General features: G+C 36.0%; 1 protein-coding gene across 2 annotated transcripts in view; it reads right to left on the minus strand.

The window, feature by feature from the left end:
- The window catches only part of RNLS (renalase, FAD dependent amine oxidase), a 266,259-nt gene that overhangs the window by 57,739 nt on the left and 180,815 nt on the right, over window positions 1–27,705 (minus strand). Inside the window, exon 5 of one of the 2 annotated variants that reach the window (XM_029245138.1) lies at window positions 26,846–26,902. The exons of the other annotated variant lie outside the window; for it this stretch is intronic. Coding sequence (XP_029100971.1) covers window positions 26,846–26,902 — 57 coding nt within the window. The remainder of the gene's footprint in view (window positions 1–26,845; window positions 26,903–27,705) is intronic. 2 annotated transcript variants of the gene reach the window in all.

Below are 27,705 nucleotides of genomic sequence, written 5' to 3' on the forward strand. Positions count from 1 at the left end.
TTCTTTCTTTCTTTCTTTCTTTCTTTCTTTCTTTCTTTCTTTCTTTCCTTCCTTCCTTCCTTCCTTCCTTTCTTCCTTTCTTTCTTTCTTTCTTTCTTTCTTTCTTCTTTCATTTCTGAAGGTCTGTGTTTTCATAAAAAAGTACTGCTCTCAACTGAATTTCTCCTTACCAAAGGCTGATGTTTTTTGGCATGACAATGAATATTTCAATATAGATAGTAAAACAAACACCTTTTAGCATTAAGTTGGCATTCATTATCAATATTGTAGTTCATGGTAAATGTTCACATTGATGGTCACTCTGTGCTAAAAGCAGTAACCTCCTTCTTAGAAGTTTTCTTGTTTATAGCCAGTTATAGAGGATTGCTAATTTCCCAATTTGCTACCATATATAAAGAATTTCAGCTCAGGGACAGTTGAAGTTAGGAAGTCAATTTGTATTATAATTATTTAAGCTCTGCATCAGGGGATACTGGCTGCTCTTGATTTGCTTATTATTGCTTTTATCTTTTATACTGAATTCCAAGAATGTCAACAAGTTTTATGCACAAATTCAATTCCTAATATTAGACCATCTAGTTCTGTGGGTACATGAAGCCAATAGTATTTTAGCCAGAGTAGCTGGTTTCTCTTTACTCAAAGTGGTTGTAGAAATAGTGTTGAAAGGCCCATTTTCCATGAATAGTTCTCCTAGCAGGCCAGTAGAGTGTGAACTTTCACCATTCGTGAGTCACCCCTCTCGTGTACAAGCGTCCCAGAGCCAGTCTCATTTCACTTCACCTGGAATAAATTGAATGTTCACGTGGACTCTGTAGGTATAGAAGTCATAACTCCTGGAAGCACATTTTCAAAAATAGTTTTCTCAAGCAATAAATCTAAAGTTTATTGGGGACAGACTTCAGCAGTTATATCTATGTGGGATTTCCCCAGGGGAATATTTCTTTCATCCTAAGAAGTATCTCTGGAGTCAGAAAAATTTGGATTTGAGTTCTGGCTCTGACACAGAATCTGTGTGATCTTGGTCAAATTGCTTAATCCCTCTAAGCATCTGTTTTCCTATAAAATGAGAATGATAACAGTGCTGGCCTTAAAGGATTGTTAAGAAAATTAAATGAGATAATATCAAGTGCTTAGCACAACGCCTGGCAAATTAAGTGTATTGCAAAACCCCAACACTATAGCTCTTGAATTTAAAAGCCTTTAGAGGTGTCTATATGTGTAACATACTTTATAAAAAATTTTTAAAAAGCCTTTAGAGGCAACATCCTAAGTTTCAAGCATATCAGGATAATACTAAAGTTATCTCTTTGGTAAGTGGAGTATACATACTGGATACACTTCACTTTTCAGAGCACAGGGTAAAAAAAAACAAAGCTTTTCTTTGAAAAGTAAGGAGTATTAAAGATGCTAAAACCATTTCAGATAATAGTTTTTGAAAAGTAAAATAAATTATGGGCTTCCTTAGCTATCTAATTTAGAATGCTGACTGTTTCAAAGATTTATCTTTTGAAAGGAATGAAAACCCATATTTTGTGTCATTATTCTAGTATGTCGGCATTACATTTTCTTAATCCTAATCCTATCCCAGGATTATATAAAAATGAAAGGTTTCAAACAAATAGACTTCTCTGTATTGTCTTTTGGTCACTTAATAAAAATATACTGATTAAAAATTTTGGATTAAGCTGGTTTCGTACTCACATGTTTAGGGAGAACGCTAATCATTATCTGAATACAAATTTTAACAGGTGCATCATTCCATCTAGTTGCTACATATTGCTGTTTTCTGGAAGTCATTAGAACACATTAAAAATCATAGGCATCTTAGGACAATTAAGTTCATATCTAGTAAGAGAAGGTTATCATGTTTCCCAAATTTTGTGGGATCCTAAAATCAATGCATTAAGTGGCATTAAAAAGGGAAGAAAAGAAAGATACTTCCTACTCGCACTTCACCAGATGAATCAGAAAGTGAAGGAAATGTAAGAATTTAGGTGCTGACGTTTATTTGTCCCAGTGGGCATTCCAGAGTTGTGAGGTATTTGAGGGGATAGATACTAAATGGCTGTCTGGGTCAATACTGCCTTAATGAGAACATTTGCACTTCTCACAATTGTAAAGTTTCCTTCCCCTCATTTTGGTGACCAGGTATACCACTAAAAATGTATTTGGTTTTTTGAAGTTCACAGGGTATTAATATGTTGGAATACTATGTAAATTTAAAGAAGTCATAAACTGCATTTATTGCCTTGGTAAAAAAAAAATTCCATAAAACACTGAGACATAAAGATACTAAAGTTTCTAAGATCCAATAACACTTAATTGATCGTGACTTTATCTTACTTTGTGGTAAAAATAAAAATAAACAAGGCATTATTTTAGGAGCAAGTTCTTAGGCTTCCATGATTAAATAGGCACGTCTGCTATAAAATGTCTCTGCAGTACTGTGAAAGCGAAAGCCCAAACTGTTAGTGCTGTTACCAGCACTGATGATGAATCAGTTTCCCTCCCCTCTCCCCAGTGATCCAGGAGGGATTTTTAGTCCCTGCTGTTTCCCATCTCTCTAATCATAAGGAACAATCTGTCAAGGACAAAAAAAACATTGTTTTCTCTCTGGTCTCTGTTTCTGCTTTCTTGCCACTCTGTGAAAAAGAGGACTTAGCTATACAGATGTGCCTGTAGTTGGCTCTTCATAAAGTCTTTGACTTTCTTGCAATCATATGAAGTCTCCGCTGTTTCACAAACTCACTACCCACCCTCCTCTTTCTCTGGATGGAGGTTCTGTGAAACTAAAATGATAGTCAGTTTTTTCTATAGCAACTAGTTCTAACCATGGGATTAGAAAAATAAACATTTTTTAATGTAGAAGCTGTGTCCTGAAAGAACGTGGGATTATTTAACTCAAGCATTGTTTACTGTAAGTCCACTATGCATCCAGCACTATGCCAGTCACCATAAAATACCTCTTAACAAAACGCTTAGAAGACTAGGATAGATTTTGGACTGAGACATTAAATAATTTTACCCTGGTTATTATCAATTTTATCCCTGGGAACCTTCTTTTTGGATTGCAGAATAGAAATGTGATTGGCTTTTCCTGTTCTCTTTGCAGAACACGTACAGTAAGTCTGGAAACCACAATAATAAGGTTGGAAAATGCTTGCCTTGTTTCCATACATTCTAAATTTTTAGATTATTATGCCATCATTCTTATTGTAGGAAAAGTGCTGAGTTTCAGATGAGAAAGAATATAATAATAAAGCATTGTGTGTACTCTTATACAAAATGTCACAGAATATCATACATATTTTACAGCTGCTCTTCCCAGCCTATCCATTTAATTACTTTATGGCCATGCCACTCATGAGCAATATAGTCATTCTAAAATTCATAATAGTAAAAACTTTATTACATGTCACCTCATATTTTTATACAGATATATATTTTTATATTTATGGCTAGAGTTAATTTATACAGGGGCAATGACTTGGAGAATTAATATTGTAATTCAAAACTTTCATAGTTTTAGAAATTAGAAAGCAATATTTGCTGGGATCTGGAATCTTCAGTATTAAGGCAAAATGTCAGAGTCTGGTGGTGTAAGCTCTAGGACACTCGGAAATATGTTCACCTTGTACTTTCCAAATCCGCCAGCATCTTTTCTGTTTACATAATAACAACTCCCCACAATGCTTAGATAAAGCCAAAGCAAATAAAGTGGACTTGGGAAAAAAAAACTGTAAGTGGCACCAGACTTCATTTAGTGGAAGCCTACAGCATTTTACTTATTTTAAAACCAGCATACTCCCATAACTAACAAAAATCTCAATTTGATGAAAAGCACAATTGTTTTAAAAGCTTTTTTGTTAATTTACCGGTAAAATATTGTTCATTTTTCTTTGTTATCTTTGTTTTGTTCCCATTTAAGTTTTTACTGCCAGGTTTCAATCATTTCCCCCTATTTCTCATCTTACCTTCACATCACTGCGAATGTTTAACATGAAAGATTTGACAGAGGTTATCCTTAATTGAACACTTGCATTTCTGAGCCTCAGCAAAAACCTTTCTGTGTATAAATAAGTGCATATCAATATAATGTGATACACATATTTCTCCTTACTGAGCGTCAGTTTCCTCAATCTGTTAAGTAGTGGTATGACCTAGCTTAAAGGGTTGTTATGAAGATTAGAAATTTTGTTGTAAATATTATTTTTAAAAGTTTTAGAAGTTTTATATTCTAAATATTATAAAATTATATATACACTTGGCACAAAATAGGGACAAATAAAAAGTAATAATAACAAGTATTGTTCTTGTTCTTGTTGCAGGGAAAGGGATTAACAAGATAGCCTTAACTGATATAGAAAGGTACAGGAAAGTATAGGAAGATACAATTGTTAAAAGGACATTTAGAAGTGGGAGCAAGGAAGGAAGAAAACAGAATTTTTCCTAGCTCATCTTTGGAAAGATATAACTTTTATAGCCAATTGTATAGCCTCAAGGTGTTTGCTTCTGATCTATAACTTAACTTCATTTAAGCACTATTTTATAAAATTTATTAAAAAAATATTTTACTAGGTATGGGTTTTTACTAGGTATCTGTTATTAATCAAAGTTAGTATATAATTTATATTAATACAGTTAACCAAAGTATCTCTATAGGCTGGAACACAGTACGTAGTTTTCTTCCTTCTTATGACATATTCCAGACTCATGGTTCTACCATTTGTGGTCAGAAACATAAATTCCTCCTTTGCTTTCCTGTCCTCAAATACCTGTTTACTCTTTGCTTGCAGGTAAATGTGTACATCTGCTAGGGCATGATCTCCATGATGGGATGACAAATGGGATCTTATTGTATTATTTAAAGAGCAAATTCCAAAGATCAACTCTTTCTCCACACCTGTGTCTGCTTAGGGACATTAAAATGGAGCTAGTCTCATTGATTACAAGCAAATTTAGAGTAATATTATTGGATTACTTGCTGAAATCTTTTCAGACATATCTGGTTTCACCCTAGGTTACGGATATCTCATGTATATGAGAATTCAATGGTAGATCCTTTTTCCATGCTTCCACCTACCCACCTCACCCTCACCTCCAGCTTAGGCAGCAAACATGCTGTCCTGGTTAGATGGACACCTGATGGCTTACACTTGCCACCTCCTTTCCTCTACTACAAACCCAAATACCTCCTCCCACTAGTCCTCTTCCTCATCCAAGTTGTCCTGTAATCTCTTCTTAGGTCACCAAGTGCCTTCTCTTCTCTTCCTCTTTTATTCTATTTATGAACAAGACATGGGCCACTACCACAATAACAGAACAGAATAATTCCTTGAGCTCCATTTTCAATAAATTGAAAATGGCTTTAATACTTGGTGATGGAAGGATAAGGAAAGCCACATGTTTTGTAGAGATATTAGAAGTAATAAACGATCTAACTTGTAAGAGTTCCCTGGAGCCCTCTTCTGAATCTCACAAATGACTCCATCTACCTCCTCATCTGGCTTTTTCTCAATAACCAGTGTCCAATATAAATAGAACAATTGTATTGTTCTCTATTTTATTTGAGCAAATGAATAGTATTTCTATTTTATTAATGGTAAATAAGTTTTTGTGGGCAAGACTGAGATAGCAGATTAGAACATTGTTTCTATAAGAATACACATTCCTAATTCAAAACAACCAGATTACCAACAGAGAGTTTATAGACTAAGAACTGCCTGCAGTGGGAACTGATTTACGCTCTGGTTTCTCACTCAGTACCAATTTTACTATGCTAGGTTGTCCTCTTTGAAGATGCAGGGACATGGTACAAAAGGAGAAAATCAGAATATAAAAAAGTTAATTCACCTCTATTTCGAGTAATGCATATTGAGAAATTGAATTGAATGATGCAGTGAATAAAATATTTATTTCTTATATGTAATATAGATGAATCAATGTCACTCTCAGAAATTTAACTTTTTAATTTGCTAGCTTGGTATTTGTATTTTACCAGCAAGTGCAAAAGAATAACCTATCATTCTCTTGCAAGTGTCAAAGAGATGATATTGAGGGGAAAGCAGCTCCAGCTATTACTCCAGGATGGCTGGAAAAAGCAGGCACTCTTCATTTTTCTTTGCTAGTCCCTGAACCCCCTGCCTTTATTTCTATGGTGCCAAGAACCAAAATCATGGTGGGATTATGAATTTGCATAACAGTATATACAGCAATCCAGTTGTATGAAATTAATGCAAATCTTCTGCTATGTACCGTGTAGTTAACTATACAATTAACAATATGTAAATATCACAGGTACAGTAAATAAACATAAAATCATACATTCACATTAATAATACTAAAAGAACACAGATGGCTTTGGTAAAGAACACAAAACATTTTCTTTTTGGAAAAAAATTTTCTTTGTTCTAATAGTCATGGTAAAAATACCACCCTATATGCTAATGCACTTAACAGGTAAAAAAACAACATAATACTTTAAACTTCACCAGAAATAGCAACCCATTAGTTACAAATCATTTATTAAACTTAAGAAACTCTTTTATATAGGAAAATTCTCTTGAAGCAAAATGATATTTGTATGGCTTGTTAAAATCATGAAATTATCTGCATGAGTTTCTTGCTTTCTTGAATACAATTCAAATAATTCTTTAAAAAGCTCAAATACAAAATAAGGTATATTCTGCATGTTTCTCTCTCTCTTCCTCTCTCTCTCCTCTCACCCCTCTCTTCTCTCTCTCTCTCTCTCTCACACACACACACACACACACACACACACAAACCATTTTTGTTATTCACTTCTAAACTTAACTCCAACTATAAAATACGGGGAAAAAATGCAATTTTATGTTCAGTAGTGCATATGCTCTAATGTTGAAGAGTGAGTTAAATTAAGGACAGAGAATTTCTTTGCTTTTGTTTACTTAAATGTGAAAATGTATAGCTATTTAAGTGGAGTGTGCAAAATTAGTAATTTTTCATATTCTAATAAAATGGCCAGATTTTTGGGGGTGTTTTTGCGGTACGCGGGCCTCTCACTGTTGTGGCCTCTCCCATTGCGGAGCACAGGCTCCGGACGCGCAGGCTCAGCGGCCATGGCTCACGGGCCGAGCCGCTCTGCGGCATGTGGGAACTTCCCGGACCGGGGCACGAACCCGTGTCCCCTGCATCGGCAGGCGGACTCTCAACCACTGCGCCACCAGGGAAGCCCCTAACTCTCTTTTTAAATTGAAGTATAGTTGATTTACAATATTGTGTTAGTTTCAGGTGTACAGCAAAGTGATTCAGTTTTATATATATATATAGTAATAACCTATAATGGAAAATAACCTATAATGGAAAACAATCTTAATATTTATATATAATATATTATATATATTATATAATAATCTGAATATTTTATGCACATATTTATATATATATTCAGATTATTTTCCATTATAGGTTATTACAAGATTCTGAATTATGACCAACACTTCAATCCATCTTTAATTTATTATTTTATATGGTATGAAGTAGGGGAAATTGAGCTCCTTTGAAGTGGATAGTCAGTTGTCTTTATCATTTATTTAAATAATCCATTCTTTATCCACTGATTTGGAATGCCTCTTTTATCAACTAAATGCTTAAACATATGTCTATTTCTGGACTCTATTCTGACTCACTGATCAATTTGACCATTTCTATAAAAATGCCATTTTATTTTAATTTCTATAGCTTTTTGGTATGTCTTAACATCTGACAGAGCAAGTAACCTAGGCTGGTTTATTCCCCATGCCTCCTGACACTCCAAATTTCTTCGTGAATTTTAAACATTTCATCTTTCAGATGAATTGCAGAAACAACTTGCCAACTGTCTTAAGAAAATTGTTCTGAGTTTATAGATTAATGTGGGGTTAAATGACATTTATTGTATTGAGTTTCTTCTTGACCATGAATATGGTATACTTCCTTATTCATCCAGGTCATCTTTTAGGTCATTCAGTAAAGTTTTAGTGTTTTCTTCATCCAGTCATGTACAATCCCTTGTTTGATTTATTTCTAGGTAGTCTACTGTTTTTGTTATTCTTGAGGATAGAAGTTTTTTTTTAAGTATTATATTTTCTAATTGGTCATTGTTATAGTATAATAAAAATACTGAATTGTGTGTGTATTTATACATATATGTATCAAAATATATTTTATATTTCTTATATTTAGCTTTCTTTTCTTCTATTTACTACTTTATTAGTGTAATAGGTTTTCAGTTGATTCCCCTTGAATTTCCTCTTGAATTATAAATGACCATCATGTCATCTACAAATAATGATAGGATTACCTCTTCCTTTCCAAAATGTATATCTTCAATTTCTTTTCTTTGCATGATTGCATTGGCTAGTGTCTCCTTTACCAGTGCTTCTTGAACTTTAATGTGCATGAAAATCACATGAGGATCCTGTTAAAGTGCTGCTTCTGATTTTAATGAGCTGCCAAGTGATGTAGACCACATTTTGAGTGACCAAGTCCTCTACCCTGTTAAGTAGTAGTGATGATACTGGTCTCTGTGTCTTACTTATGACCTCAGTAAGAATTCTAATTATCTGCCCATTTATGTAGATGAACAAATTTAAATATATTAAGGACCTTGCCCATGTGGCAAATGTCAGAGCAAGGCTCAGCCCTAAGTGAGCAAGTTCAAAGCCTTTGTTCTTAATATTTACTCTACACTAACTTTCTGTGATAAAAGAAAGATTAGTATTTGTCTAACAGAGCCCGTTTTAAAATGCAGATCATGTATCTATCATCTACTTTAGAAAATTTTGCATCAAATTTTTAAATTAACTTTAACATTTAGTTACTTAGAACAGGGGTTGGTAAAAGATACCCCATGGCCCATATCTGACCCCTACCTGTTTTTGTATGGTCCTCCAGCTGAGAATGGTTTTAAAATTTTTAAATGATTGAAAAAATCAAAACAAAAATAATGTTTTGTGACAAACGAAAATATATGTATTCAAATGTTGGTATCCATAAATAAAGGTTTATTGGAATGAGCCATGCTCATTTTTTTACATATTGTTCATTGCTGCTTTCCTCCTACAGTGGCACAGTAAGTAGACTGGTTGTGACATAGTTGGTATATGTTGCTCTTATCACTTTGTGGTGCTGATTTGGTGCTGATTAGGTGCACTACAAACCACACTGATGTACTTATGATTTGACTTTTAAGTGCCATGCTGTATTGTGACATCTTTTATTATTATTTTTAAATTACCACTGCATACTCATCATGTCCAAATAAGAAGAGAAATGTCAACTTCAAATGGCAAGTAGAGTGGTGTGTGGATGATTCTGTTATCAAATTAGATGGCAAAGCATTGTGCTTATTGTGGAATGATACTACAGCTATGCTAAAAAATATACTTAGGCAATACTAGATTTAAATACTAATCACAACTCGCAGGAAAGCAATTGGTCATAAAATCAAAGAATTTTAGATGGAATATCTCATCACAGCAGAATTTTTTTTCCTTTTTTTACAAAAATTAAAAGTGAAAATGAGGCTTCAACCAAAGCAAGTTTCTGACTGTCTCCTTTGCTTCCTAAGCAAGGAAAGCTATTTGCCGATGGTGAGTAAATTAAATTGTGTTTGACTGCAACAGTTGAAGAAATTGTCTAGACAAATAAACTTGTTTAAGGCTTGGCTTTCCAGGGAGAACAGTTGCTTGAAGAGTTCAGAATATTGGGAGCAACATCAGTGGTCAATTAAAAAACAAGGCAGGGACTTCCCTGGTGCTCCAGTGGTAAAGAATCAGCCTTCCATTGCAGGGGACACGGGTTTGATCCCTGGTCGGGGAACTAAGAGCCCACATGCTGTGGGGCAACTAAGCTCACATGCCGAAACTACACAGCCCACGCGCCCTGTAGCCTTCGCACCACAGCTAGAGAGAAGCCTGCGCCGCAATGAAAGATCCTGCATACCTCAACTAAGACTCGACGCAGCCAAACAAATAAAGACAACAAATAAATATTTAAAAAAGAAAAAAAAAACAACGCAAATGATTTTGGGTGGTTTTGCCTGGCTCTTGATGAATTGACATATGTTACTGATACTGCTGAGTTGTTATTTATTTAAAGAGTCAGTCCTGTCTTTGAAGATACTGAACAATTATCTTCTATGAACTGTCTGCATTATAAAAACTATAGGTGAGAATATTTTTGAAGAAATTGAGAGAACACTAATTCAGTATGACCTGAAGGAGAATCTTCTAAGATGTGTTCCAAATGATGGTGGTAAAAATATCGGTTTTTAAGCAGAAAAAAGGCTTAGTTATATAAATTTACAAAGCCTATGAACTTGTAAGGCATTTTAAACCTATGGATATTCATTGTATTATTCACAAGCCAGTGGTTTGTGGAAAATATTTAAATATACCATGTATAATTGAAACAGTGTTCATGGTGAGCTTCCTTTATTTTTGTAGACTTAACCATTATAAATTCTGTATTTGTCAGAATAGAATCTAAATCTGCTATTTCTATACTATATAGCAGATTAATTGCTGAGCAGTGGTAAATTTTTTGTGATTTTTTTTTGAGGGCCAAGGTTGAAATTTTTGTAAATGGTATGTGCTACCATCAACTACTATCATTGGACATTGAATGGATTTGGAAATAAGCTTTTGTTGAAGAATTGATACTGCTTTTTAACAAATAAAACCTAAAATTACAAGGCAAATCAGCACTTAAAAGTAAAACTTATACTGTAGTCATTTCAACGACAATTAATGTTGTTTGAATCACATGTAATGTTAAGCTGCTTTATACACTTCTTGTGCTGTCAAAAGTTAAAGAAAGCAAGGCCTCCATTTCCACATAAATATGCACCAGATATATTTTCTGAGTTCAAACTACAGTTCCAGCGGCATTTTTTTGGACCTTGATGCAAGTGCAAATGAAATTTCCATATTTCAAAATCTACTTAACTGTGCAATCGAGGAGCTTCCACCTCCCCTTCAATTGGAAGTAATTAATTTAATGACATGCTAAAAGGCAAATATCAGGAGACAAATCGGATAGAATTCTTTAAATGCCTTCCAAGCAATGAATGTGCTCAATTAAAATCATATGCTCATAGACAGATATTACTATTTGGCAGTACCTATCTGTATGAAAAGACATTTTCAAAAATGAAACATGTAAAACCTCATTATGAATCAGCATTAACAGATGGACATGGGCAACTGATTCTGATGACAGGAAACACTAACTTTGAACCCCAATTAAGTGAAATGATATCCATCCTCCACAATAAAAGAATTCCCTTCTTCTCATTAGGAGACCTATATTACAGAAAATTGTATTCAGTTGTTATTATTAAATTTTCAGTTTAAAAAGAAAAGATTTGTGGAAATTTGTTCTTTCTCTTGTTATGAAACTGCCTAAATAATATGCTTGATTTTGTCTCTTGGCCTGCAAAGACCAATATATTTACTCTCTAGCCCTTACAGAAAAATGTTGCCAATCCCTGACCTAGAATATTCTCTTATGTCTCTTGTCACAAGTGCCAAGTAAAGATAATTCTCAAAATCATCTTATAAGCTCATGTGTGTTGAGTGCTCACTATGTACAAAGCTTTTTCCTTGTGAGAGAGGCACTATTATTTCCAGTTTATGGCATGGAGCCTTTCCTAACGTTGTGTACGCTAATAACTGAATTAACCATGATTAAAACCTGGTGTTCCTGGCTGCAAAGCCTAGGCTGTGTGACCTTGGGGAAATTACTTAACGTCTCTAAACCTCAGTTTCCACATCTGTAAAATGAAGATTATAACTACAGTATCACCTATATCATAGGGATGATTTAAGTATTACATTAATATATGGAAAGCCCTTAGAATAGCTCTAGTGGAGGGAGCTATTCTTTTAGCATGTCATTAAATTAATTACTTCAGTCAGAAATGGACTGAAGGTCCAATAACAGGAAAAAGATCAATAAAATAGTTCATTCTTTAGAAGGAGCTGATGGAGAATAATTCCCAATTCAGCTGGCAAATAGAGCTTTTTCACTCATAGAATCTGTGCTATTGGCAGAGGTTTGTCAAGAAAAAAACCCTAGTATGTTATAAACATGCAAAAATTAAACATTACATTTAAATCTGACTAATGCAGATATACTAAAGTCGTTGAGAAAGCCAGTTGGGGTCATACCTGGCTTATTCTAACCTTTGCTACTTATAAGCGGTGTGACCTTGGCCAAGTCACTCAACCTCTTTGATCCTCAGTATTCTCCTTTGTAAAATGTAGATTATAAGTAGTTTACCATTCAGGAATGATGTGAGGATTAAAAAAAAAAATCATGCATCAAAGTACCTAATACAAGGCTTGGTATAAGAATGAACTCAGTAAATGCTAGTTCATTTCCCTTGGCCTTTCTAAACTGATCCAAAGCAAAACTAAACAACAACAAAATCAACCAAAGTGAAAAACTCCAAACAAAAAACCCCCATCTTATTGATTGGGTGTTGGAGGATTGGGAGACTATTGGGAAGGAAAAAAATGAAAGGACCCTGCTAGAGCTGCTAGATAAAATACAGGACATCCAGATAAATTTGAATTTCAGCTAAACGCCATTTTTTTTCTTTTTCTTTCTTTTTTTTTTTTTTAGTATAGGTATACCCCAAATATTGCATAGGGCATACTTATGCTAAATAAATTATTAACTGTTTATCTAAAATTCAAATGTAACTGGGTGCCAGGTATTTTTATTTACTAAATCTGGCAGCCTAGACACGACAGAATTTAGTAAGAAGCCTCTTGCCCTGCACAGCCAACCACCCCCAGAATTCAAAAGAGCCGACTATGTTTCCAAGTCTCTAACTGCAAAAGCTTCAAGGAAAATGTTGACCCCACCCTCTCTGTCTGTGCCAAGCAAAGGGCCCAGACGGGAACCCCCATGTGACCGATTCTGCCTCCTGCGCGCGGCTCCGTGGGAGCTGGAGCAGAGGCTGCTGGGAAAACCGTGGCAGCCGGCCCACTGTCCCCTTGGGTCCCTCTGCCCCAGGCTTTCCTTCGGGCGGGGCCCTGCGGTTACAGTGCGGTGACTCTTTGTCACTGCACCCCTGCCACGCCCCGCTTAGTCCACCTGGAGGTGGGGGCGGGGTGAGGGAGAGAGAAAACAGGTTGGAGGAGGAAAGAAAAGGCTTATCAATTTAACATTTTTCTTCGCTGGGTTGTGCTTTGCTGTTCTGGTCTGCAAAACTTTAATTATTACTTTGATGCAGGGTGGCTGCCGATTGCCAGGCCTGATTTAGTAGCCTGCTTGCACAAAGTCCGACAGAGATTGCTTTTGTTGCACTTTCGAACAGCTCGTGAAGGTGGCTCTTTTACGTTGAGGAGGAAACTCTGTGGTTAAACTGTAGCCTAGGTATTTTTAGAGCCGTTACCATGTTAACCGAATTTCGTACATTTCACCTGCAGGATATGCAGCAGCGCTTAGGGCCTTCCTTAAACTCTAACAAAAAATATGATTTAACAGTTATTAATGCTGTGCTTAGGACCAACTACATGGTATTAGAAAAGCTACTCACCGAATACGTGGGCTGCCTAAGAATTCCTTTTTGGACGGGTGGTACTATGCCATCAGGGAGTATTTTTTTCCTTGATACGGAATTATTTGAAGGAACCTAACCAAAAGGCTAAAACTGGTTAGCTCTAAAGGTCAGAGCCTGAAGGCAGTGACCCATTTGTTAATCATTAAGCTTTTCTAAGCCGGCTCTGACAGAATTCTGGCTTTCTGCCACTTCTCTGGTCATTTTAAGCTGCAAATTCTTGTACTGTTTCAGTTTTTAAGTAGGTAGCAAAGGTTATGAGAAAGACATCACTTGTTAGTTATTTTTCCTTATCAAACGTCTTTAGGGTTTTAGAAAGCAGAGCTGTTCTGTGTTAAGGGAATCTTCTTAACATCCCAGCTATACAGCATTTAAAGATGGACCAGCAGATCCTCTAAAAAGGGAGGGTTTCTAGCTATTATTCCCATGTTAATTAGCTTCCAAAGATAAACAGGAAGTGAAAGAACACCCACTTAGCCATTAGGTATTAGTTCCCAAATCACTGCTATCCATGGTTTTCTTCAATAATCCCAGCACTGAAAGTTGAAGAAACAGGAGCATGATAAGCACAATGTGTTTATCATCTTCTGTCATCAGTTAAAAATTGTAAGAGCTTTAAAATATTGTGAATGTATTTCGTGAAGCCCAATGAGGTTCGAGTGATATGTTTTCACTCCCAAATTTAATGCCAGTTTATGCTCTAGTCTATCTGAATTAAAATTGATTTGTACACTGAAAGCTCCCATAAACAAAACTAAATTGTATGTAGCCAAGGGACATTAAGCTGCTAAAATACTTGCTATAATATTGAACATGGAATAGTTGTTCTCTATTTCTTAAGGGAAAAAAATACAGTCAAATCTTGCTTATCCATAACCCAAACTTCCGGAAGGCTTAAGTATTTGGAATTGCTCCAAACCCCGAACGGGGAGTGGGGAGAGGGATGCAGAGGAAAGACAGGAGCAGGGAGGGGGAGAACGGGCGAGGGAGAGGGAGAGTGGGGGAGAGAGAGGAGAGAGAGAGAGAGAGAGAGAGAGAGAGAGAGAGAGAGAATGAGAACCAGCAGAAAGCAAGCAAGTCAGCTTTTAGAAGTAGACCTGAAGCCCTAGCAACACTGAAAAGAGACCTGGAGGTTACATCTGATTGGCTTACCAGCCAGAAGGAATGGTGAGCTCTGATTGGCCGGTGATGATGTCTCCAAATAACCAGCCTTTTTCAGGAAAGCAATTTATGTAGCAGAAGGGACAAGAGACAGAAGAAGCAGGCAAGAAGAAAGGAAAGAGAACAGGGCAAAATGAATGGCAGATTATTTGTAGCAGAGATGCTGACTGAGATTAAAATGAGAAAAAGAATAACACCTATTTATAGTACTGCTTACAAGTTTACAAAGTGCTTTTACATGTAATCATTGATATTGTCTTCTCAAAGACCTGCAGGGCTCCCAGAAGTTAAAAAGCATGCCCTAGGTAGCTCAGCTACTCAGAAAAATAGTGGCAGTTTTCTGGTCACAAATCAACACTTTTGGTGCCACACAGGTGTTGTGGAGATGATTTGAAGTTGTCCTGCAGGACAGAGAGTAGTAAATGCTCTGAATGTAGAAAAGGAATCAGAAGCCACATCAGCCTGCAGTTTAGTAGGAAAGGTAAATGGAGGTGGGGGGACGGTTCTCAAACCTCAGACCTTGAAAACGCAGACATAGGGATCATATCTTGGGTATTTGGAAGAGGAGACAATAGTGGTACAAATGAGACTTGTGTCTTAAGAGCTCAGAGGGCAGCTCTGAATCTATTTCAGTAGGGTGTATCACTGTCTTCTTGCACTTATCATGTAGAAATTGGGTACCTATTACTTCCCACCTCTTGCTTTGAAAGCCATTCCTTTCTCAGGCCTAGTAAATAGCATCCACATTTACCAGTTGCTCAAGCTAAAAACCTGAAAGTTATCTTTGTCTTTGTTTTGTCCCCATATCTAATTTATCCGCCATGTAGATTCAATTTCCAGAATGTATCTTGAATCAGGCTACTTCTATCCATCTCTGCAGTCACCACCATTTTCTCCTCCTGGACCAGTGCAATACCTTCCTACTTGATTTCTCTAATTTCTTGCACCCCATCTTCTCCAACTTGTGTCCCCTTCCCTTCAAACCCATTCTCTGGATCATGACACCTTCATGCTTAAAATTTGCCCTGAGAATATAACTCAAAATCCTTGGTATGATTTGGCCCCAGTTTACTGTGCAACACTCTGCAAACTCACCACTGTAGCCACTGAGGCCTCATTTCAGTTATTAAAACATACTGCAGTCTTTCCAGCTGAAGAGCCTTCAGTACTGCTGCTCCCTATCTCCATATCATCAATGGCTGGCTCTTTCTCCTGTTTCACATAACCAACACAGATAGGGCTTCTCACACAAGCCTGTCTAAGTAAGACTTTCCCTTCCTTCTCAGTCATAGTACCTTTTTATTAACTTCTGGTGACTCCTGAAATTCCGTATGTTTTTATTTGATTCCTTGCTTATCATCTTCTTTTTATATGTCTTCCCCCTACTCGTCACCTAGCTCCATTAAGGCAAAGACCAAGTTGATTTCCCTCACCACTGTATCCCCAGAGCCCACAACAGAAGTATGTGGCAGGTAGTGTTTGCTGAATGAATGAATATCAGGGAATTAACGTACCCTGTGTGCCATATCACCTATGCACTCATGGAGCCATGGGCACGGTACACTGTGTTTCCTGTTTGTGCCCTGTTATTTGTTAATTCCTGTTGGAGGTGTGAGCACTGATACAGCTGCCATCATTTGGGAAGTTTTGTGGAATCCCAACACCATGAATTCTGAAAAAGGGAATGGAATCCTATTTGGGTTGGGACTTGAAGGATATTATAAATTCACTCCCAAGGTCTATTAGTAGTAAACAATTGAAATCCATCCTGAAATTGGTGCTTTACCAAAGACAACTATTTTGTAGCATGTAGGAAAGTGTGAAATTGGTTTGCCTCCTAAGATCCATGTGCTGAAAGGCATTCATTCTTTTTTAGAGCTAGAAAAGTAGAGGTCCCCATTCCCCAAGAGTCAAGAAAACTGCCATTTTCGTGACAATTTGTGGAGCTCACATTGGCCATGATAAAGCCTGTGTCTATTTTTGATTTGGAAAAGTTGTGCCTATAAATGATGAACACAATCTTAGCAAAATGAATCATTCTATAGAGATTTTAAAATCACAGTGGAATCAATGTCTTGGTCAATATATTGCTGCTTTAATTACATTCGTTTCAACATTCTGGTTTTGGGGACTTTCTTATCTGACCTACTGCAGGTCCCTTTGAAAATGAAGTTTACCATGGTGCCCTCTGGTGGAATCCAATCTGGACATTTTTAAAACTAAAGCCTTGCGCTTCCCTGGTGGCACAGTGGTTGAGAGTCCGCCTGCCGATGCAGGGGACGCGGGTTCGTGCCCCGGTCTGGGAAGATCCCACATGGCCACTGAGCCTGCGCGTCCGGAGCCTGTGCTCCGCAACGGGAGAGGCCACAACAGTGAGAGGCCTGCGTACCGCAAAAAAAAAAAAAAAAAAAAAAGAAAACTACAGCCTTATCTAGTGAAAATGCATCCCTCTGTTAAAGAAAAGGAGCAATTCTAAACAAAAATGTCCACAAACTATAAGAAGGGTTCTGTTGCTATTGAGGGACTGCAAGAAATATATGTCTCAGAATATCTGTTTGTAAATTCAGGGATACAGACTGCAGGGGTTGCAAAGGAAAGGCCATTATATAAATGTATGTAATTCCAATTCCGTTAGAATGAAGGCTCGGAGCTACAGCATTTCACATCACCTGGCAACATGGAAGCTGACTAATTAGGTATTGTATTCAGAAGGTCAAAAGAAAGTTGTAGATATTTCAGCACTTGCAACAATATTCATAAAAAAGTCATGAACCCAAAAGGGAAGTAGAATTTGGTTGCATTTTACTGAGAACCAGTGGAGATTCATTTCATAGGACTTTTGTCATTAGATTCCTCATCATAGGTGATAAAACCGTAACATGTCCATCAAAAATGGCAAAGGTTACAGTGTTGGTTCCTTGACACTGTTGTGACTGTGAAATTTAGTGACTCCTTCATAAAGCAGCTCTCACTTATCTCCACAAGGGGACAAAGTGAAGGTCTCTTGGAGACAATCTGGGTTACATATCACAGGAACCCTACTCAAGGCATCTGAGTACCAGCCAATTATAAAAAGATGTCAATGGAATTACAAAGCCTTTAGCTGAGGACTTAGGGTCTTAAGATGGAGGGAAACAGTGTTATTCCACATAAATCAGTTTTATATTTGTTCATCTGAATGTACTAAATAAAACTCTCATTTAAAATAAAAGTTAAAAAGGAAAAAGAAAACAAAGTGTTTGTGCATCTAATCCATCAAAGTGTCTGCAAATTATTTAGTGATTATTTCAGCATTCAGTATTCCTGAAAGGTAGAATGTAGGGCAGAGTAAACAGTGAATTGTGAATATAGCACACTTGTATTTGATCAGCTTGATGCTTTTCTTACTGGGGACCTTTCTTTGAAAGTTTGTGCATATCAGATTAAAACAAAAACAAAAACAGCTACTAAATCCTCTAAAGCAGTGATTTACAAAGGAGTGGTACTGCCCTCTAGGGGGTGTTTGGGAACCATTTTTGTCAGGAGGGTGTCTCAAAGTGTATAAATGATTATGTGGCTGTTACTGACATTCAGTTGGTAGTGACCAAGGATGTAAGGAGCAGTTCCACATCATGCTAGATTTTCCCACCAACCATTCATGTACATTAATAAAAAAACCACCTGTATGTAATTATCTAAGCCTAGGACCAAATTCAGTTTTACATAAAAACACCAATATGCAAGGTTTTAATATACACTGAATTTTTCGGAAATGTTAGTCCAATGTAAATTGAGGAAAGACTGTACTTTGTTTTGTTTGGAATTTTATAAAGAATTGTTCAGCATTTTTGAAAATTGTAATATCAATGGTTATATGTGGTATGTGAGTACTCTAAGAGCACAACCATAATCATTTCTGTTTGTAATATCCAATTCAAAATGATTGTACAAAGAGGTGTGTTTGACTCTTTCATTATATCTTCTAGTGTAGTTGTAGCCAAGCATTTTCTATTATTCATATGTTTGTTATATTATAATTAATTATATTGATAGTTTTGAAGTTATGTGTATTGGTAGGTTATATTATCCATCAATTTCATTTTAGGAAGTAAAGGGTACCATTAAACATTATTTGTTATTAAAAGAGTATGCTGGAACACTTGAAAGGATGCTCAACATCACTAATCATTAGAGAAATGCAAATCAAAACTACAGTGAAGTATCACCTCACACCAGTCAGAATGGCCATCATCAAAAAATCTACAAATAATAAATGCTGGAGAGGGTGTGGAGAAAATGGAACCCTCTTGCACTGTTGGTGGGAATGTAAATTGATACAGCCACTATGAAGAACAGTATGGAGGTTCCTTAAAAAACTAAAAATAGAACTACCATATGACCCAGCAATCCCACTACTGGGCATATACCCTGAGAAAACCATAATTCAAAAAGAGTCATGTACCACAATGTCAATTTCAGCTCTATTTACAATAGTCAGGACATGGAAGCAACCTAAGTGTCCATCGACAGATGAATGGATAAAGAAGATGTGGCACATATATACAATGGAATATTACTCAGGCATAAAAAGAAATGAAATTGAGTTATTTGTAGTGAGGTGGATGGACCCACAGACTGTCATACAGAGTGAAGTAAGTCAGAAAGAGAAAAACAAATACCGTATGCTAACACATATATATGGAATCTAAAAAAAGAAAAAAAAATGGTTCTGAAGAACCTAGAGGCAGGGCAGGAATAAAGATGCAGACGTAGAGAATGGACTTGAGGACAAGGGGAGTGGGAAGGGTAAGCTGAGACGAAGTGACAGAGTGACATGGACATATATACACTACCAAATGTAAAATAGATAGCTAGTGGGAAGCAGCTGCATAGCACAGGAAGATCAGCTCGGTGCTTTGTGACCACCTAGAGTGGTGGGATAGGGAGGGTGGGAGGGAGACGCAAGAGGGAGAAGATATGGGGATATATGTATATGTATACCTGATTCACTTTGTTGTGAAGCAGAAACTAACACACCATTGTAAAGCAATTATGCTCCAATAAAGATGTTAAAAATATTAAAAATTAAAAAAAAATAAATTAAAAAAAAGTATGTTGGATAAAAAAATTAAATTAAATTAAATTAAAAAAAAAAAAGAGTATGTTGGGGTGATATTGAAAAATACCAGAATAAGGAACTCTAAAAACCCTCTCATCTATAAAAGCAATGAAAATACTGGCAAAAATTGTCAGAATAAACTTTTTTCAGAACTCTGGGAATTAACCACAGGCTTGCAGCAATCAGAGGAGCTTTTCTTCAAGGAAAATGGCTGAATATCAGTAAAAATAGATTAGTCTGATTTTACCTTGCTCTATTCCCATCACACCCCTTCCCAGCTCTGCAATAATCTTGAAAACCAAGAGCCTGCAATCATGGTAAAAACCAGCAGCCTGGCAACCAATGGAGGGCAATACAGGGTTAGAGTTCCTTCTAAGCTCCATTCCCAGAAAAATTGTCATTATTTGACCTGTCTGATAGTTACCTGGAACCACCAGAACACTGTCTATATTTAATTTGACTCAGAGCTTACCCACTCACTGTAAACAGTCTTTTTCTCAGTAGAAATAGTTTTCTATTATTTGTAGAAAGAGGGGCAATTGTTTAACATTACAGCTGCGAGATGTGGTAGATAATAATTGGGGCAAATAACAGAAGCTTAAAATGAAAAGCTAGGGAAAGTCATGTGCATAGGGATATTTGAAGAGCACAGACATATTCCTAGTAATCCAGAAGGCCAAGCAGCACATGCATAGAGATGTGACCATATCCAGGGCTAAGTTCAGAAAAGAGCTGAAAAGAATCTAAACTCTCACTTCTGCCTAACCTTGAGGCTCTGTGAAAACAGGAAGTAAAAGCTAAGGCAGAGCTGCTCACTGCCTGCTAGAGTGTTGAAGATTCTCCCAAACACACACAGAGCCTGGGGGGACTCATTGGTTCCAGGCATTTAAGGAAATCTTTGTCCAATCATAAGCCAAATGCTAAGCTAGCCAGCAGAAAATCCAGTGGCCACCCATGATGAAGAAATCAGACATTAAAAAAGTTAGTTTAGAAAAATCAACAAAACAAACAACAACTGAGACAAACCACTGGGAGGTGGGAGAATCTGATTTTTAAGAGTTGTCACATTATATTATTTAAAATGTAAGTTTTCAACACAAAATTAGGAGACATGCAAAGAAACAAAAAGTATGGCTCACATAGAGGACAAAGTCAGTCAATAGAATCTGTCCCTGAGAAAGCCCAGACACTGTACTTACTAGAAAAAGATTTAAATCAGCTATTTTAGCTGTGTTCAAAGAACTAAAGAAGATTATATCTGAAGAAATAAAGGAAAGCATAAGAATGACTTCTCACTAAATAGAGGAGATCAATAAAGAGACAGAAATTCTAAAACAGAGTCAAATGAAAATTCTGGAGTTGAGAAGTAAAATAATAGAAGTGAAATTTTCACTAGAGGGGCTCAGTAGAAGATTTGAGCAGGTAGAAAAAAGAATTAGCAAACTTGAAGATAGATCAACTGATATTATCAAGTCTAAGGAAGAGAAAGGTAAATGAATAAAGAAAAAATAAACAAAGCCTCAGAAACCTGGGAAACACTATCAAATTACCAACATATGTATAATGAGAATCACAGAAGGAGAGAGGAGAGAAAGGAGTAGAGAGAATATATAAAGAGATAATGTCAAAAACATTCCAAATTTGATGAAAACCTTTACACATCTAAGAAGCTCAACAAACTTGAAGGATAAAATCAAAAAGAGTCACACCTAAACACATCATAATAAAACTGCTGCAATACAAAGACGAAGAGAACTTTGAAGTGGCAAGAGAGAATGACTCATCATGTAAAAGGGATCCTCGATAATATTAGCAGCTGATATCTCATCAGAAACCATGAAGTAAGAATACAGTGTCAATGACATATTCAAAATGCTGAAAGAAAAGTACATCAACCAAGAATTAAATATTCAGCAAAACTATCCTTCAAAAATGAAGGTGAAATCAAGACATTTTCAGAAAAACAAAAAACTGAAAGAATCCATTGCTGGAAGACCTGCCCTATTAGTATGAGTAATACTAATACTTCAGAATAAAATGAAAGGTCACTAGACAGTAACTCAAATCCACATGAAGAAATAAAGAGCACTGGTAAAGATAACTATATAGGTAAATATAAAAGACAGTATAAAATATTTTTTGTTTGTAACACTTTATCTGATTTAAAAGACAGCTTTATAAAGCAATAAATTCTAAATCTGTGTTTATGTGCATGCAATGTAAAATGTAATTTGTATGACTGTAACAGCACAAAGTAAGGGGGAGAGAATGGAGCTATATAGGGACAAAAGTTTTGTGTACTAATGAAATTAAGCTGGTATTAATCCAAACTAGATTGTTATAAATTAAAATGTTAACTGTAAGCCCAGAGAAACCACTAAGAAGATAACTTTTAAAAACCATAGTAAAAGAAACAGCAAGGGAATTAAAATGGTACACTAGAAAATATCTACTTAATACAAAAGAAGGCAGTAATGGAGGAATCAAGAAAAGAAAAAGACATTAGGAAACTAGTAGCAAAATGGCAGACGTGAATTCTACCACCTCAGTAATTACACTAAGTGTAAATGGCTTAAACATTCCAATTAAAAGCCCAAGATTGTCAGATGGTTAAAAAACCTGATCCAACTCTATGCTGTCTACAAGAGACACACTTTAGATTCAAAGACACAAACAGGTAGAAAGTTAAAGGATGCAAAAAGATATATTATGCAAAAATAGAACTGAAGTGGTTATACTAATACCAGAAAAAAGAGTTTAAGACAAAAACTGTTACTAAAGACAAAGAAGGATGTTTACAATAATAAACATATATGCATCTAACAGAGTACCAAAATACATGAAGCAAAACCTGCCAGAAGTGAATGGAGATATAATGGTAAGAGACATCAATCCCTCACTTTTAGTAATGTATAGAATAATCAGACAGGAGATCATTAAGGAAATAGAGGAAGTGAACAACACCATAAACTGATTAGACCTGAGAGACATACTGAACACTCCACCTAACGAAAGTGGAATAACACATTCTTCTCCAGTACACATGGAACATTCTCTAGGATAGACCTATGTTAGACAATAAAACAAATTTCAGTAAATTTAAAAGGATTGATGTCATACAAAGTATGGTCTCTGATCACAATAGAATAAAATTAGAGATCAATAACAGACAGAAATTCAGAAATATGTGGAAATTAAACAATGCACACCCGAATAACCAAAGACTCAAAGAAGAAATAAGGGAAATTAGAAAATACTTTTCCAGCTTTATGGGATGCAGATAAGCAGTGCTTAGAGGGAAATCTGTGTCTGTAAAGCCCTATATTAAAAAGAACAATGACCCCAAATCAATAAACTAATCTTCCACCTTAAGAAACTAGAAAAAGAAGAGCAAACTAAACCCAAAGAAAGAAGAAGGAAGAAAATGATGAATATTAGAGTGGAAATAAAATAGACAATAGAAAAATGACAGAGAAAATCAATGATCTACAGATTCAATATAATCTCTATCAAAATCTCAGCTGACTCCTTCAAAATTCATATGGGAATTCAAGGGACATAGACTAGCCAATGCAACCTTAAGGGAAAAAAAAAACAGACGATACACTTCCCAATTTCAAAACCTACTGTGGAGCTACAGTAATCAAGACAGTGTGGTACTGGCCATAAGACAGACATATAGATCAGTGAAATAGAACAGGGACTCCAGAAATCAATCCATATGTTATGACAAATTGATTTTGACAAGGTGCTAAGACCATTCAATGGGAGAAAGAATGGTCTTTTCAACAAATGGTGTTGGGGCAATCAGATATCCACATGCAAAAAAATGAAGTTGTTTTTTAATATAGGTTTTATTATTATTTAGGTATGGCAAGACCAACAGATCAGGAGATGATTGTAACAGATAGTTTGTTATACTCACAGATCCCAAGAGAAAGGGGCATGCTACATTATGGGGTACCACACGAGGAAGCATCAAGTTCAGTCAGGAGGTAGAGGGAGAGGGGGAAATTGTGGGCAAGACCATTTATTGTGGTTTCTCTGGTAAGTAACAGGTAAACCAGGATAAACAGGTTTAGAACTGGCTAATTTGAATAATTTTAGCAGGCTCTGAGGCACAGGGGCTGTCCCTAAATTGTATGGTACATGGCCCTGGGGTAATTAAGACAGGTGAATAGTAGCCCAGAGTGTGAGAGCCTGATGAAAGATGTGGCTGAATGTATGGGCTTTGGATTGGTTGGTTTGCATTTGAAAGGAACACTCAGGGTTGAATTGTTTATTATCTCTAAGAATTGGCTAACCCTGGGTGGGGCAATTTTTCTAGGATCAGCAAGACCCCAGATGTTGAACCATCAGAATACAGAAAATAAAAGACATGGTTAACACAAATTGGACCCCTATCTCACACCATACAAAAATTAACCCCAAACAGGTCAAAGACATAAATGTAAGAGCTAAAACAATAAAGTCTTAGGAGGAAACACAGGTATAAATCTTCATGACCTTGGCTTAGGCAATGGTTTGTTAGATGCTAATAGTGTAAGCAACTAAACTAACAATAGATAAGTTGGACTTCATCAAAATGAAAAACTTTTGTGCTTCAAAGGACACTATCAAGAAAGTGAAAAGATACACACAGAATGGTGAACTATTTGCATATCATATATGATAGACTTTTATCTTAAAAAAATAAAGAACTCTTATAATTCAATATAATAAGATAAATAACCCAGCGAAAAAGTGGACAAATGATCTGAGTAGACATTTTTTCCAAAGAAGATGTACAAATGACTAATAAGTATATGAAAAGATGTCAACATCATTAGTCATTAGGGAAATGCAAATTTAAACCTCAATGGAATAATACCACTTCATACCTCCTAGGATGGTCATAAAAAAGGGACAATAACAAGCATTGACAAGGATGTAGCAGCACTGAAACCTTCATACTTTGCTGTTGGGAATGTAAAATGGTGAAATGCATTTGGAAACCAATTTGGCAGTTCTTAAAAAATTATACATAGTGTTAGATATGACTTAGCAATTCCACTTGTAGGTATGTACCCAAGACAATTGAAAATATATGTCTACACAAAAACTTGTATATGAATGTTCATAGCAGTATTATTCATAATGGCCAAAATATTGAAGCAATCAAAATGTGGATCAAGTGATGAATGATAAACAACTGATGAATGGAATATTATCCAGCCAGAAGAAAGAATGAAGTCATGCTACAACATGGATGATCCTTGAAAATATTACTAAATGAAAAACAGGCTGACACAAAAGTCCACAAATTGTATGATGCCACTTATATAAAATGTCTGGAATAGGTAAACACACAGAAACAGAAAGAAGATTAATAGTTGCCAGAGGTGGGAATGGGGAGTGACCATTAATGGGCATAGAGTTTCTTTTCAGAGTATGAAAATGTTCTGGAATTAGATTGAGGTGATGGTTGCAAGTCAAAACACAACCTTGTGAAGGTACTAAAAACACTAAATTGTAAACCTTAAAGGGTGAATTTTATGATATGTGAATTATATCTCAATTAAAAAAAGAGGACATTGGGTTGATATTAGTTTCCTATGGCTGCTGTAACAAATTACCCCAAGCTTGGTGGCTTATATAACAGAACTTTACTTTCTTACAGTTCTGGAGGCTACAGGTTTGAAATCAGTCTCGCTGGGCCAAAATCAAGTTGTTGGCAAGGCTGTGCTCTCTCCAGAGGCTCTAGGAGAGAAGCTGTTCCTTGCCTCTTTCAGGTTCTGGTGGCTGCCAACACAATGTTCCTTGACTTAAACTTGCATCACTCTAATCTCTGCCTCTGTGGTCACAGTGCCTCCTCCTCTTCTGTGTTTTGTGGTAAATCTGTCCCTGCATCTCTCTTATAAAGGCACTTGTGATTTGATTTAGGGTCCACCAGATAATTCAGGGTAACCTCTTCATCTAAAGACTTAACTTAAGCATGTCTGCAAAAATTCTTTTTCCTTATAACATTTACAAGTTCCAGGGATTAGAACCTGATAGATTTAGGTGTCCATTATTCAGCATAATAAAGGGTTTGATTGAATTAGGAACCACCAATCTATAAGATCACAGCTCCTTAGAATGATGTAGAGGAATCCCAATTTTCCTCCACCCTCCCTTTGCAGCTTTATCTCTTCCCCTTGGATTCTCTGATCTAGCCACACTGAACTTTATGCCATGCTTTGTCATCCTTTCATGCCTTTGTGTATATTGCTCCCTCCATAAACATACTCTCCTCTCTTTGTCACACTCCCAATCTTTCAGGTCCTTATTAATGACCTCGCTGTAAATCCTTTCACAGCTTCTCTAAGAAAAAGTGACATCTCTATCCTCTTTACTGCTATAGCACTTCTATTTTGACACATATCACTTGGTATTTTATTAATCTGTTTACATATTTGGTTATCCTGCTAGACCATGTTTCTTAAAGCAGGGACAATATAATGTTAATCTACATATGTGTTAAGCAAAATGCTTGGCATATAAAAGGCATAAAAACACATGTATTTTGAATGAATGAGTTAACAGTTGATTATCAATGGTCATTGTAAGTACCCAAGTAATCGCTGCTCATTAAGAACAGGCTTGAATTAAATTTTACTCATTCAGGACTTTTGCTGCTTGTGGAAATATCCTGCTCTCTCAATTTTTGAGAGTTATTCCAATGGTTCTATGTGACCTAGATTTGTTTGGAAGAACATTTGATTTTTTTTACAAATATGGATATGTAAATCAAATTTCTCAGTGTGCTATTTAATATAATTTCTTGAATTTTACTTCTTGAATATTATCATATTTAAATAGCATTCAATCCTGTCCTTTAACAAAATGTTTTAATTTTCCTTCAGAAAACAAGAATTCAAATTATTCTAGATGTTAAATTCCAGGACTCCCCCCAACTTTTTTCCCTCTTTCCCCATCACCCAAAGACTACCATTGACTTGTAAGGTAAATTTTACCTTTAGGAGAGACATCAGTTAGCAGAAGTGTACTTCTGATTATTCTGAGAAAATAAACTGAAAAATCAATGCAACAAGAACATAAATAAAAATCAACATGCTTTCCATAAACCAGAAGGATATAAACTCTTTCTAAATAAAGTAATACCAAATAATTTATCCATTCTCAGTAAATTAGCCATAATAAATATTGAGACAGGTTTTTTAATCATATATTTGGAATTTGGTCCCAGAAAATATTGGAATAGTTGGACAGAATTCAAATACCTTTAGCATTCACAGTCTCAGACTGTCAAAACACCACACACTGGAATGGGGGGGTCTAATTGAATGAATTCTCTAGTAAACTAAAAGTTAGGCAGAGATTCTTTTTTCCTGATAATTCAAGATTCTTCATTGCTCAAGTATCATGATTATCATGAGCAATTCTCTAACAGTTCTGCTATAGGATAAAAGGTGTCAGAGATATAATTGAATATGGCCAGGCCCTAGGAAATACCATATAAGATGGTGTTTTGCATCACCTTTTTGATGTTGATTTGCTTATTTTTTAAAAGATAATGCAGGGAGGATTCTGGGCAGATACAGCACAGAAGTAATTATGTTCTATAAAAATAAAACAAGTAGGGTAGGAAAATTAAAAGCCTGCAGACAACATCTCAAACAAAATGAAGTGACAAAGTATCACACAAATCCTCATACATGGCTGCTGAAACCGGGAGAGTGCTCTGCATAATCCAATTCATAGTTAGTGCAAAGCATCTGTGATTCATTAGATCTGAAGGTGATGGACCCATCTGGGCCATATAAATTCTCAAAATTAACAAACCAAAGCTACCTAATAAGACAGAGTCTCACAC

The sequence above is a fragment of the Monodon monoceros genome, unplaced genomic scaffold (genome assembly GCF_005190385.1).
Source record: "Monodon monoceros isolate NGI ecotype Baffin Bay Population unplaced genomic scaffold, NGI_Narwhal_1 Super_Scaffold_4, whole genome shotgun sequence".
Lineage (NCBI taxonomy): Eukaryota > Metazoa > Chordata > Mammalia > Artiodactyla > Monodontidae > Monodon > Monodon monoceros.